Raw genomic sequence first — 13,227 nt, forward strand, 5'->3', positions numbered from 1 at the left:
TATGGATGTGAGGCGAGACAGGCTACAGAAACGAGAGCACATGAAACATATGGAACTATAGTGCACGGTGCATGTGTGTATGTGTGGGCTGTTCGTTCTTGTTCTCGATGTCACACAGTTTCGTTTTTGAACCGTCGGCACGTTATGCAAATCAAGTGCACGGCCATTCTTCGTAGTTTCCAGTCATTTTCTTGCAGCAAATTTGTCATAATTGTTTTTCAATCAATTAAAACCAAAAAATTTGACCAAAAAAAACTGATTTTGTTTTGGAAATCTTTTAATTTTTCATCAAATGTTCTCGATTTTCTTGCTGTCATTTGCAATCAGCGCCACGATTCCAAATGCTTGTGATAACAAATTGACACTTGAACAAATTCTACACTGTGCCAAATTCATTGGACTTCAAAATTTACTCACACTAGATGGCGCTCTTCCAAATGGATTGCGTATTGGGATACGTTTTCTAACTTTCTAAATGTCTATACTCATTTAGGGGTTCATTTCATATAGTTTACATGGTGTCGATATTTGCAATGCCCACGAATAGGTCAAAACAGAATATAGAAGCAGTATACTGCTACTGGATATATCCATACGATTATAGAATAGAAATTTGGTGTAAAATTATTTGAATCGATATTTTTAGTTTCGTTTCATTTATTTAGCTAAAGAAAAAAAATTGTGAAGGAAATAAAAAGGGAGGAAAAAGATATGATGAATAAAAGTTACAGGACATCATTTCATTCTCTCGTTCCACAAAAAAAACAAACATTTTAAAAACAGATTCAATCTTCAGCCCATAAAGTATTTCCTTCCAATTGGAAACAGGCATCGAATGTGCATTTAATTTTTTTTGGTATTGTTTACCTGTGCTGTAAACCCGAGAGTGCATCGCATTGCATATTTGCTGGGGTGCCATGAGGAGGGATTAAAACGGCACAATGAATGAAATAGAACAAGTCATAATTGAGGTCGTCGAACTCATCATTTCGATAGAATTGAATGAATCTCAATATACATGAATTTCATCGGAGAAGTTCTTTCATTCAACTGCATCCCATGCTGTGAAAAAAATTTCGCTAGTTAAATTGATATTCGGCTTAGTCGAGAGGCAATTTGAAGGCAATATATGTTTACTTTTACGTAACATTTTTTGATAACGTTGAAATATAAACATATATTGCCTTCAAATTGCCTCTCGACTACCGTGTGTTTTTATCCTCCATTCCATCATTTAAATAAATTTAGTTAATGAACGTTGTCTATTCTCTTTAACTCGAACACTATGCGTTTCGTCCACAAGTAGCCAGCTGTTGTAGATCCTGTCAACAAACGGCTGAAAGCGGCACCGCATACAATTGACAATAATTTGAATGAAAGCACATACACGCATATTTTGGAATCAGCGGCAATAGCAATGGCAAAATCTTCGTCATTGCGCATGTATTTAGATTGCAAGCGCGTTAAAAAGTGTCCATCGAGTGTAAGTGGTAATTGAAGCTTGTGTGCGGATATGTAACGCGGCGACAGCACATGGTAGTATGAGCGTACAGAGAATTGTGTGCTTCTTGTCCGGGTTTTTTTTTTGTTCAATTGAAATAGCGGAGTCTCAATTCCTGTTTTGACGGTTGCTATGGCTTCTATTGCGCTCACGCACACACGTATCCATGGAACGCATTTCCAAACTTGCCGCCGCATATTTTATGCGTAATACACACATATGTGTGTAGCATAGGAGTGCGGTGGCCACAACAAGCACACAAAGGGGTTCCACGATTCGCTAAGACGTAGTACAACAATAGAAACTGACTACATTGAATGTGTTCCTTTTTTTTCCTTTCCACTGTGATGAAATCAGCTCCGTTCATCTTGGTTGTTGTTTGTTTTTTCTTGTGTGTAACACGTAGTCAGTCATTTCACATTCAGTGAATCAATACGGTGTCGAGAAACGGCAAAAACGGTGACATTTACAAATGGTTTCATTTCGTTTCGAGTGTTGATAGATTTGTTCTTGGTCAAATAGCGAAAATCTTTGTCGATGAAAGACATTTTCTTTGAAAAAAAAAAAAATCTCAATTTGCCACTGCGAAGAGCTACTCAAATTACACCGCGAGTGACGTGGTTGGTTTTATTTATTGTATGAATTTGCCGTGTACAGCAACAGTGTGGACACACAGAAAAGTGACAGAGAAAATTGAAATCAAAGAAAAATGAACTAAGCGTTTAATATGTGTCTTATCTCAAAATGTTGACCGAAAACGATGAAAATCGATACGAATCCAATTGCTGTCTACTGTGTTTCTTAAGTGTTTATTAGAACCTTCGGGGGAAATACAGAAAAAAGCGTAATAAAAATTAGACAAATAACAAAGAAGCAGAGAAAAAAGTCAACGTTGAACGAACGAAACCGCAAAAATCAATTGTCGCCATTGAATAAATGCAATATGATTTCATACCTCAATTGGTTCAAACTCATGGCATATTTATTTACTCTGCAAATTTAGATTTCGTATTTATTTACATTTCAAGGATATCGCAATCGATATCAGTTGTGTTTACACAGAGTGAAACGAAATAAAATGCGAAGACCGCAGTGAATTTCGGTGAATTTCTATTCGCTGCCAATAAAAACTGTTTGTTTATTGTTGGCCTAATTCGGTTTTATGTGATTTTTGTTCTTCATCATCATAATCATTGGGACCGTTGTTTTACATTTCAGTGATCGGAAATCATTTTTACGACTTCTACTCATTTCATGGAAAAAATTTCCATTGAACAATCGATGTAAGCGGTATGATTCACGTTTCCTGTAATTGAGATGGACCAACCAAACACCCCCTCGTTTACTGCTTTTTCAGTGGAAAATTCTCCATTTCAGTTTTCCTCAACAGTAACCACAGTTTGCATGCACAAAAACCATTTAACTACACCTATTTTTTTTTTAATGAGGCCGTCGGCGCAATACGGCCGCACAACGGAACATATAGTGAAATATCGATTTTATCATTCCACTTTGAGAGCTACGATTTACAAAAACCAAATGCTTTTGACTTAATTAATGGATTAGCACCAAATTGGCTCATTTGAATTCCCTGCTGTTTATACGTTGAGAGTTTATATTAAAAAGATTAAAAGAAACATCATGTCCATCATCTTGTAATTTAGTACGTTTTTAATACACTCGGACACATTTCATTCGAATGTTCAGAATATTTTCGGTTTTCCTTGTTAATAACTATTTTTACAATCCAAAAAAATTTCAATTAGAATACCATTCGAGAGCACGGTGTTGACACGGTGACGGCGAACAGATGAAATCTCATGCGATGATTTTTCTAATGGGAATTATGAAAATGATTATATATATGTATTGGGCAACATCGTCCCAGTTATTTCGTATATTCTTCTATTTCCTTCCCAAAATTACTTTTCGCACTTAGACGTCTCGACAGCGTTACGCTTTTGATTTCGAATTTGTCGGTGTGCTGCTTTTTGAGCTGTCTATAAATAAAATATGCGATTGGAAAATGTGGATCAAATACTGATGATATCGTGTGTGCGCCACACCAGATGATTTGTATTGGAGCCAATGCACTGGCCATGTGAAGTGCCTCAAATACATTTATTTTGCTCTCTGGCATTTCGTTTCACTTGCCCGATCGGTTTTCAAGCGTTTTCGTCCATTCACCTAATGGATTCAGGCAATTTATAGCCATAACACCGTTTTCAACCGATGAAAATGAGTTTCGAAACTCGAACCAAAATCAATCGCTTGGCGCTGATTTGTCCGGTTGTGAGTACTTTTGAACAGATGTAATGAAAGTGAAATCGTTTTGCAATGATATTTCAACGGGAAGATTCCGTTGGTCGTCTCTCTGTGTCGAGTTGTCAAAGGGTTGAAATAATTCAAATCCAGTTTGATTCAAATGAAAAATCGCCATCTTTTTCAACCGACACATTTTTTTGCGGAGAATATTTTTCTTCTTGCCATCAAGAAGATCCAATAAAAAGTGTCAGTCATTACGTGGCTTGTGAAATTTATAACAAAAGCGCGTATACGTGACATAAACAATAACGCAAAGCTATGCCATATTACTTATAGTTGGGTAGCGGCATGAGAATCTGAATCAAAATCCCAATATATATTCATTTTTCTTTCTTCGATAATTCGTTTGCTCAATTCAACGTCCCATTGCTTGTTGCTACTGACGCCGCCGCTGCTGCCGTTGCTCGTTTCGAATCGTATTGCGATAGAGGCCTGTGCATATGGTTGTCTGTGTGTATTTGCCGTACACATGAAGCATAGCGGTAGCATGTTAATGCCAAGCATAAACAGTTCATTAAGATCCACGCTCGTGTAAGGCTCGATTGAATTATGAGCATCGTCCCGCGTTAACCGTTTCGTTTGATTGACGTCGACCGACGATATTCATTTTTGTTTTTGTTTTGTTAAATTCTTATTCTGCTCTTTTTTCTCATCGCCATTCCATTCATAGAATTTCAACGACATTATTCGAATGTGACAGTTTTTCTCGGCGATATGTTCACAATGAAAGTCGTGTTGCCATCCTATCGATCGGTCAAACCGACACCAACCATTCAAAAACTCGTGTAAAGTGTGCCCAAAAAAAGGAGAATAAAAGAAAAATTGAAAGAAAAAGAAGCGAAAAATAATAATCCGAGTAGTGAAATTCTAAGAAACAGCTGACAAAATGCTGTTTTCAAATCAAGTCGATCGCTTCAAACAAAATGTTGTGATAATATTCTTAGTTTTAGTGGTGTATGCTCCAAATGTGTTGTTGCACAACGATGAAATCGCATCGAATGCGATTGATCAGTCAAAACAAAATGCTTCGGTGAAAAAAGAAATGCCATTTGTAGAATACTATATCGAACACAATGTTAGTCAACGTGATGCCAAGCGGAGCTTCTTCGAAATCGGCATTAAATTATTGGACGGTGCGTGTTTTGACATTTTTAAATGATGAGAAGAAGAAAAAACGATTGCAACGACATTTTCATCCGAAAAAGAATGCGTTTTAATCACAAATTTATGTGTGTTTGTTATTTTTTCTGCAGAAAAACCATTGCGTTGGTGCATGCAATGTACTGATCAAATCATCAACTACTGCCTCAGTGGCAAAATGCTGGACGATCATTGTTGCTGTGACTCAAGGCATGGCCAAGGTACAGATGACAAAAAAATACATTTTATTTGTGTGTGTTTTTTTTTTAAGTTGAACAAATCAATAAACAATTCATTCACTTTGGAATTCCTCGGTATTACTTTGGAAAGAGAAAAAAGGGAATCGATGCAATTGTGTGTGCATTTCCTTTGCATCGACTGAGTCATTGGCCGAGCAAATGAATTGATTGCGTCGGGAGGTGTTGAACAGCCGTTGTTTTGAATAATAAGCAATCCAAACGCATTCTCTTCTATTAGATTTCGATCCAATAGAAAAGTTGAAATGCTCCCTAGAATACTAATCATTTCGACAATTTAATTGAAAATATTGACTCATAAAATTGATTAAATGGACAATAGTCTACTAGGCTTTGGTGTCTGCTATGTGTGACTCTTTTCCCCTGTGCGATTGTTTCAATTTGCACATCGAGTTTTGCGTTGTGATTATTAGTGATTTCACATTAAATGTTGTTATGTAGACAATTCTAATTAGCGACCGAGTTTTAAACATTCGCAAACATCGCATTGTTTATCCACTAGGTGCTAGTTTTTCTAAAAATTATTGTGGTCGTCTTACATGCGCGCTCCGCTCTCGCAACCATTTTTGAATCACATTTCGTACATATTACCAGAGAGCGATGGTAACGCAACGATCTCTATTTGAGACATACAAGAGATGACCTTATGCACAGCAGTGAACCAATGAAATGCGGATTTCCACAAAAATGCAGCTCAACCCATTTTTCGAGTTCATTATTTTTCCCATTACAAAATGCCCAATTCATCTAATTTATTTGTCAAAGTGGTAATTAATGTGTGCTCACGACACACACACACATTACGATTACGTGCTCTCTCGCACACAAACCGACCGACAGTTGCAACTATTGCAATTGTGATGATTTTCATTTTTATTTGCTTCATTTTCGTTTTGTTGATTGTTTTCGGTTTTTCAAACCCATCGGATTTTTAATTATCACTTGTTCACCAAATTATAATTAATTTTTACTAAACGAAATTGTGATTCATATGCCATAAACGCAACAAATTCCCATTCGTCGCCGTAACTTCATCCAAAATGGAACAATGATTTTATGGTTTTTTTCTTTCAATCCAAACTTCCTGACCTTAATACTGAGCGTATTGAGTCGTTTCATTCGGTTTAATTAGTTGTGATTTAATAAGACATATTATGAACTATTGGCTCATCTAAGTAAATAGAAGAGACACGGAAGGTTTTCGAACGCACGGTTGCACCCGTAGAACAACCAATAGAAATTGATATGTCAATTCGATTTGAGCGTAATGAAACAATGGCTTGATGTCAGAGTGTATCTCATTTGCATTCTCCAATTCAGAGATCTTTGTAGTCACACGTACGATGTTCGTCGCATAAATGTGATGTTAATCGATATGGAAATGGATCTGTCGAATGACTCCGTCGCATTGTTGACTGTTTACGCACCAGTAGTTTTCTTCTTAATAAACATACAGAAAAATTTGCATAAACGAAATTACCCAGATTTTGAATTTCAGTGATTTTTCAGTAAAAAATTCATCAACAAAATGTTGTTGTTATTGTTTGTGTGTGATTTGTAGTTTATTGCGGTGTTTTTATTTGTGCAGCGATTCTATTTCTATTATTTTTCAACGGTGTTTTTTTTTCGCCTTTTTACGTTTCTTTACTCGGTCATTTGTCATTCCATTATGAAAAAAAAATGCTTTTTTTTTCAACATTCAATAAGAATATTGTCGCGGTTGGCATGCGCAGCAGAGCGGCTGCATTCATTCATTTTAATGTTCATTGTTATTTGGCCATTACTGAAAAGTGGCCAGCGATTTGCTGAACGCAACGATATTGTCAACTGAAAATGAGCATTTATTAAATGGTTTGCATGTTTGCAACTGCTACCTGTAGCCACAACTCCGTACATCATAGTCTTGATATATTTACGTTCGCATGGGCACATGCTTTCCATTGTGTCGGAGTTTTGTCTCATTTTTTTTTCTCTCTGTTTTCGTTTTTTCTTCAATTTGTACTGAAATAATGACAAGAAATGATGATAATTACCAGTTGTATGTGTACAAGTGTGACCAAATTTGTTATTATTTTCAAGTTTTTGTTTTTGACCATTTGACTAAATAAAAATAGTTTCAAAAATAAATCGCAACAACAACATACACTTTTCGACGGACATTTAAATCCAGTTTGGCATTCTTTCAATTATGCCGAACGAAAAACTAAATCTAGTAAAATCGTTTGCGCTTCTAATTGTTATTATTTTGTTTATGTTTTACAATAATTACAGAGCAAATTCCATGGATTCCACATTCGTGCTATGTTGGTGAGCGGTGTCGAGCGAGCGTCGGTTCCTGCATCAACTACACCGAAATTCGGGAATGCTGCTGCGATCGAGTACTTGCCAAACGATGTAAGTGAAACACTTGAAATATGATGAGTGATTCACTACCAATGAATTTTAATGATGCACTATAGACGTGATATGAACAATCTCTAACCCAACCATTTTCACTGTTTTTCAATTAGTTTTGAACACGATTCTCATTCTCCTGAACAATTCTTCACTGTTTTTCTCTCTGAATTTAATTTTTTTCTGACTGTAAACATTACAGACGACATTAACAAAATGAAAAATAAATAAGAATACGGGAAATATTCTGAAGGAATAGTTTCAAATTGCTCTCGATGACTTCGACCGATTAACATTTGCTATTCAAGTCTACGCGGGTGAAGAGGTCGATATGTTATCGCTGTAATATATATGCATCGTTATGAAATTCTATGATCTTTGAATTGATTCACTGAAAAATATGCATCAAGAATGTGCTTAAAGATGTGAAACCGACAGTTCAACCATGAAATTTTATTTTATGACTTTGCGTTGATTTTTGTGAAATACATAAAAAAAAGCACCGAAAGTGAAACGAATTTCTCCGAGAAAACGAATTCGATTTTACGTCATCGTGTACGCTGAGAAGACATTAAACTGAGAGCGTTTATTTTTTGCTTTCATTGCAGGGAAAACTATTTACTCGAGCGGTACGATGACGGCAGTGAATGTGTTCACTCAGCTGATTTGCGGGATTTTTTTCTTCGCATTACGGTCATTCTATTGAATGGTGTTCGTAAACAAAGCAGCCAATTGAAGTCATTGAGCAGTTGTTTTCTTTCGCGCCAGAAGGATAGGTTACCACTTGGATTAAATAAATACATCGTGAAAAAAGTTCCAGGAACGAAAACGAAAACTAAATTAAATCATGTTTTATAGAATTTGTACATTGGTCTCGTATTGATAATTGCCTATAATATTTCGTAATGCTGCGAAACAAAATCGAAATTTTTTTTCTAGCAATAAATGTGTATAAAAACAAGCGCTTTTGATTTAAGAATCGATGTAAACGAAATCAATGATATGTGTTGTCTGTGGAGATAAATAAAATCTTTTAAAAAGAAAAGAAATTCGTTTTTTTTTAGTCAAAACAATCGCTCTTCTTTCCAGGGAAAATGAATATTCTGTTCAATGTTTTGACTTTAACGCCATCTATTGAAAGAAATCCCATTTCTCCAAATTGTATGTACAAACTACCAGCAAGAATGTGTATGTTGCGCCGCATCGTATGAACACTAAACTACGTTGACGTTTTTTGTTGACTGGAGACGTAGAGCGAAAACGAGATTCAACATCAGTCAGCCTTTTCGATGCGAAAAGCCGATTGTTAAGTGCGAAATTAGTTTCAACGAAATTTTCCATTTTTTTTTTCGTTTCATTTGGTTGAGCATTTGACAGAGTGCTACAGAACGCTAGTAAACGTTCGATATTTTCGTGCAAATTCAAGTGTATTGGTCCAATTTCCATTAGAATTGCGTTCAAAGAGAAGCAAACAATTGAGTGTGTTTGAACAAGCAAATATGCCGAAAACCAAAAAATCTCATCGCCGGTCGGACGAGAGGAGAGCTGTAGATAGTGAGGAGCAGCTCAGTAATCATTCTGTTGTGTGAGTAGAAAAAGCCCAAAACTTGTATTTCATTTGAATGAATGATTGCAATTGGTAAAAAAAAAATGTGTTTGCAATTGTAGGTCGGATGAAAGTGAGCAAATTGTCGAGCAGAAGAAGCGTCACCGCAAGAAGTCATCCAAAAAGGGTAAAAAACATCGATCAAAGAGGAAGCATTCGCCATCAGAGTCGGCAAGCGATAGTAGTGACAGTAGCGACAGCAGCAGTGATAGTTCAAGTGAAGAGGAGGTGGTGAAACGCAAAAAGCAAAAGAAGCACAAGAAAAGCAAGCGTCGCAGTCGGCATGAGGCCACCGATGAACGTAAACCAAATCGTGACGAAACCGAAGTGGAAATACTTCATGAACCACCGAAAGTTCATTACATCAGCAGCGACGAAGACAGACATCATCATCATGGGAAAACATTGAAACGTGCCGATGACCAAAAACGACCGCGCGAAGACGCTTCAAATGATCGAGGAATGAACTACAAATCAAAATGGGATAGTCCAACGGACAATTTTGAACGAAAAAGGTAAATCACTTTCTTTTACTCGATGTTTACGCATTTTTGTTGCTAGACACTGTTCGCTGGTGTCGTAACGTTTGGCGCAAATTTTAAAAAATGAGGCTTAATTTGGTTTTGTTTTTCATTTGCATTACAAAAAATGTGCGGACGAAATACATTTTTAAATTGACAAAAGATCGAATTTCAGATCGAACGTCACAATAAATTACAATTTTGTTGGCATTCATTCGATAAGCTGATTTGAAAGAGAAAAAAATGCGATTTAACGTATCTCTTATGTATTTGTTTAAGGTCCTTTTTTGCATATGTTGTCGTAATTGAACGAAAAATAAAAGTTCAAATATAAAATTACCTTCTATAAACCAACCGGCCCCCAAACTTTCGTTGCTTTCGTCGACTTCTGTTGTACCAGTCGGCGAGATCAAACCGATTTATCAACAAACACATTCACATCAATTCAGCCGACCGAAGGGACTTTATTTTTTTAGTTCGATTCGATTGCTGTTGAACCAATATCGATGTGTGTGTGTGACTGTGATTCCTACTAACTCCGCGGTGCTGCAATCATTCAGTAATGAATGCATCATTTGCTGTCATAACGCTAAAAATTCATTGAATGTGCAACACTTTGCTGAACCAGACCGATCGTATCGATAAATACGCACTCTCACGGCATTCAACAATTGCAACCTCAACAAAACAACCATGTTTGCTATATTTTGCACCACAACACACACTGGGAGCTGCTTCTGTAACGTGTGTTCACGGAGTTAGAGTTATTCGCAGTAACTAAATCACTTTTGGTAGCATATTACGTATTGCATTTTATTTTCTTAACCAAGTCACAATTGGGTAAGATGGTAAATAAATACAGAAACTATTTCTTTTTCTCGTTGTTCATGCAAACGTTTCATAAATCGGACAAATGCATAATTTAAACGATATAAAGTGTGAAATTAAAGTGATTTTTTTTGAATCTGATTCGTTCCAGAAAGCGGGAATCACCAGCAGAGCGACGTGTTGATGACAGATTCCATGGTGAACAGCGCGGATCAGAGGGCATAAGATCGAACAGCTACAGGAATGAAAGGGTCGAGCGGAATGACCGGAATGACCGGAATGAACGAATCGACAGAGGTCGCCAATCGCCGCGTGGGCAACAACGCCAGGAACGTGAACGGATCGACAGAAGACCCGCAGCCAATCAACCAGAATGGAGAGGCAGAGAGCGAGCTCCAGGTGATTAATATGAGTGAATTCGTTCATTCATTAAGAAATGTTTTCATTTCGATCAATTCCAATTTCTTATTTAAAAACAAAATTGAAACGAATTTCTCCTGCTACAGAAGTTGCAGATCGTTATCGTAAGGATGATCGTGAACCAAATCGAGACCGAAAATTCCGCACTGATGAAGGTCGTTTCGGCCGACAAGAGAATGAACGAAACGAACGTAAACGAAGCGTTTCGCCAAAGGTCAATGCAAACAGAGGTCGATTCGATGATAGACGCGAACGAGATGCGGCACCACGGTTCAACTACAATGACAATCGACGCGATGGCAGAGACTTTGCTCGAGGTGAACGACGACCGGATATCAAACGTGAATTCAACGATCGCCAAGAAAGACCAAGAGACCGAAATGAGCATGAACGAAACAGAGGTGGTGACAGAGGAGACACCAGAGACAATAGACGCTCACCACCACACCGAAGCTCTGACCGTGGTGAACGACCGCGTTCGCCAATACGCTCGAATCCGTTTCGGCGCAACAAAAATCAAGATGATCAGTCGGATTTTCGGCACGATGGCCAAAAACCCGATAGGAATGACAGGAATGAGCGCAATGCCAAAAATGGTTCGGCCAATCGCCGAAAATTCAACAACAGAGAGTCTGATAATGAGAATTTTGAATGGGGCAAAGCGACTGATGAAGATAAAAAGGATGCAATAGAAAATGCCGTCGAAAAGGAAAAACCAAACTTTGGCCTGAGCGGTAAACTTACCGAAGACACAAACAAAGTGAATGGCGTTGTCCTGAAGTATGCTGAACCGCCCGAAGCACGTCGACCAAAACGTCGATGGCGTTTGTATCCATTCAAAAATGATCAAACCTTATCATTGATATACATTCATCGCCAAAGTTGCTTCTTGATTGGTCGCGATAAGAAGATTTGCGAGATTGCCGTCGATCATCCATCATGCTCAAAACAACATGCTGCGCTACAGTATCGTTTGGTGAATTATGAACGCGAAGACGGTTCAACTGGGAAACGGGTCCGACCGTACATTATCGACTTGGAATCGGCCAACGGCACGTTCGTCAACAACAACAAAATTGAGCCGCGCAAGTATTTTGAACTTTTCGAGAAGGACGTCTTGAAATTTGGTTTTAGCTCACGTGAATACGTTTTATTGCATGAAGACAGCAATGTCGACGAAGATGAGCCAATTTATGATGATGATGAGCCCATCAAATCCGAAAAATAAAATCGACGACCAAAATCAAATATTTTTCATTCAACATATTTCAATTAGTGGATTGCCATTTTTGACAAGCATCAACTCTTGTTTCCATTCATAATTCATTTTTGAAAACAAAAACACAAACCAATTCTTTTCAACATTATTTTTTTGTTATTTCTTATCCAAGAGAAAGTCGTGGGAATTAAATTTCAGTTTTCTGAAAGAACAATTTAACAGTTAAATAAGGCTTTATTGGTTAATATGCGTTTAAATTGAGTTTCAATGAAAAGCAAATAATTAAATGAATTTAATTAGATTTAGAAAATAAAACAATAGAAACTAAACATTTCTACTCATTAGATTCAGAGGTGCGATCGAAACCGCCACCATACTATGTTTCACGCATTATTCCTCGAAAATATCTTGCGAATGTATTTGAAATCATTTTTACAATAAAACTCAAAACATGAATAAATATCTCGACTTTCATTTCAGAATGACTTACGTTCATGATATCTATCACATAGTATGAAAAGAAGGCAATTTTCAGGATGTTTCCAAGAGGTAAGGCTTAATGGAGTTTTGTTCATGGAATAAATTCAGTGGATATGTGGGCAAGTACTCCGAATGCAATTATTCTGGAAACTGTGACTAAACAACAAGTGAAGATTAAAATTAAAATTGTTACACACGAATTCCATTCACACTCATGGTGATGATAACACTTATGCCCCAATTTGGTCACACATATTTCATTCGTTGGAATAATGAATTTGTTTGCTATTATTAAATGCTATGAAATCATCATTCGAAATGACGGTTTCGGTTGTTTAAACGCGATCATATCACTACTTTTAAAATATGTTTTGAAGTTGAAATAATTAAAAATCGAACTAATCCAGTAAATTCTTTTCATCCGCTAATGTATCCAAATCAATTTCTTCGCTTGAACCTTTATTAATTTGCCGAGAAGCTGAAGCAGGCGCGGCTTGACTCGCTCGCTTCAGTTGTTTCAACTCTTCGTGTTGACT

The 13,227-nt window shown here is 37.0% G+C and overlaps 3 protein-coding genes across 5 annotated transcripts in view; 2 read left to right on the plus strand and 1 right to left on the minus strand.

Moving 5' to 3' along the window:
* The first annotated feature begins 1,790 nt into the window (after nucleotides 1–1,790).
* LOC129569087 (uncharacterized) lies at nucleotides 1,791–8,733 on the plus strand. 3 transcript variants are annotated; one of them, XM_055447498.1, is made up of 5 exons: nucleotides 1,791–2,345; nucleotides 4,497–4,959; nucleotides 5,080–5,187; nucleotides 7,495–7,617; nucleotides 8,226–8,683. In XM_055447498.1, the coding sequence occupies exons 2-5, from the start codon at nucleotides 4,713–4,715 to the stop codon at nucleotides 8,321–8,323; spliced, it is 576 nt and encodes a 191-aa protein (XP_055303473.1). In that variant the 5' UTR covers nucleotides 1,791–2,345; nucleotides 4,497–4,712; the 3' UTR covers nucleotides 8,324–8,683. The 3 variants fall into 3 exon arrangements, with proteins under 3 accessions (XP_055303473.1, XP_055303475.1, XP_055303476.1); XM_055447500.1 differs by having other exon boundaries at nucleotides 1,791–2,121; XM_055447501.1 differs by lacking the exons at nucleotides 1,791–2,345; nucleotides 5,080–5,187 and having other exon boundaries at nucleotides 2,974–4,959; nucleotides 8,226–8,733.
* A 105-nt stretch (nucleotides 8,734–8,838) lies between these two features.
* On the plus strand, nucleotides 8,839–12,671 carry LOC129569086 (smad nuclear-interacting protein 1). Its single transcript, XM_055447497.1, has 4 exons — nucleotides 8,839–9,202; nucleotides 9,286–9,738; nucleotides 10,724–10,971; nucleotides 11,079–12,671. The coding sequence occupies exons 1-4, from the start codon at nucleotides 9,117–9,119 to the stop codon at nucleotides 12,218–12,220; spliced, it is 1,929 nt and encodes a 642-aa protein (XP_055303472.1). The 5' UTR covers nucleotides 8,839–9,116; the 3' UTR covers nucleotides 12,221–12,671.
* A 418-nt stretch (nucleotides 12,672–13,089) lies between these two features.
* Nucleotides 13,090–13,227, minus strand: part of LOC129569307 (integrin alpha-PS3-like) — a 2,583-nt gene continuing 2,445 nt past the window's right edge. The window contains exon 5 of the mRNA XM_055448040.1: nucleotides 13,090–13,148. Within this exon, the coding sequence (XP_055304015.1) occupies nucleotides 13,090–13,148 (59 nt within the window). The remainder of the gene's footprint in view (nucleotides 13,149–13,227) is intronic.

This window comes from Sitodiplosis mosellana, unplaced genomic scaffold (assembly GCF_009176505.1).
Source record: "Sitodiplosis mosellana isolate CC-2019 unplaced genomic scaffold, AAFC_SMos_1.0 Smas_scaffold_30, whole genome shotgun sequence".
Classification (NCBI taxonomy): domain Eukaryota; kingdom Metazoa; phylum Arthropoda; class Insecta; order Diptera; family Cecidomyiidae; genus Sitodiplosis; species Sitodiplosis mosellana.

Bases quoted from the DNA above. Each gene is read 5' to 3' on its own strand.
- LOC129569087 (XM_055447498.1), top strand. From the start codon at position 4,713: ATGCTGTTTTCAAATCAAGTCGATCGCTTCAAACAAAATGTTGTGATA. The intron at 4,960-5,079 runs GTGCGTGTTTTG...TTTTTTCTGCAG, and splicing joins CGGCATTAAATTATTGGACG to AAAAACCATTGCGTTGGTGC. The intron at 5,188-7,494 runs GTACAGATGACA...CAATAATTACAG, and splicing joins TGACTCAAGGCATGGCCAAG to AGCAAATTCCATGGATTCCA.
- LOC129569086 (XM_055447497.1), top strand. From the start codon at position 9,117: ATGCCGAAAACCAAAAAATCTCATCGCCGGTCGGACGAGAGGAGAGCT. The intron at 9,739-10,723 runs GTAAATCACTTT...GATTCGTTCCAG, and splicing joins GACAATTTTGAACGAAAAAG to AAAGCGGGAATCACCAGCAG. The intron at 10,972-11,078 runs GTGATTAATATG...CTCCTGCTACAG, and splicing joins AGGCAGAGAGCGAGCTCCAG to AAGTTGCAGATCGTTATCGT.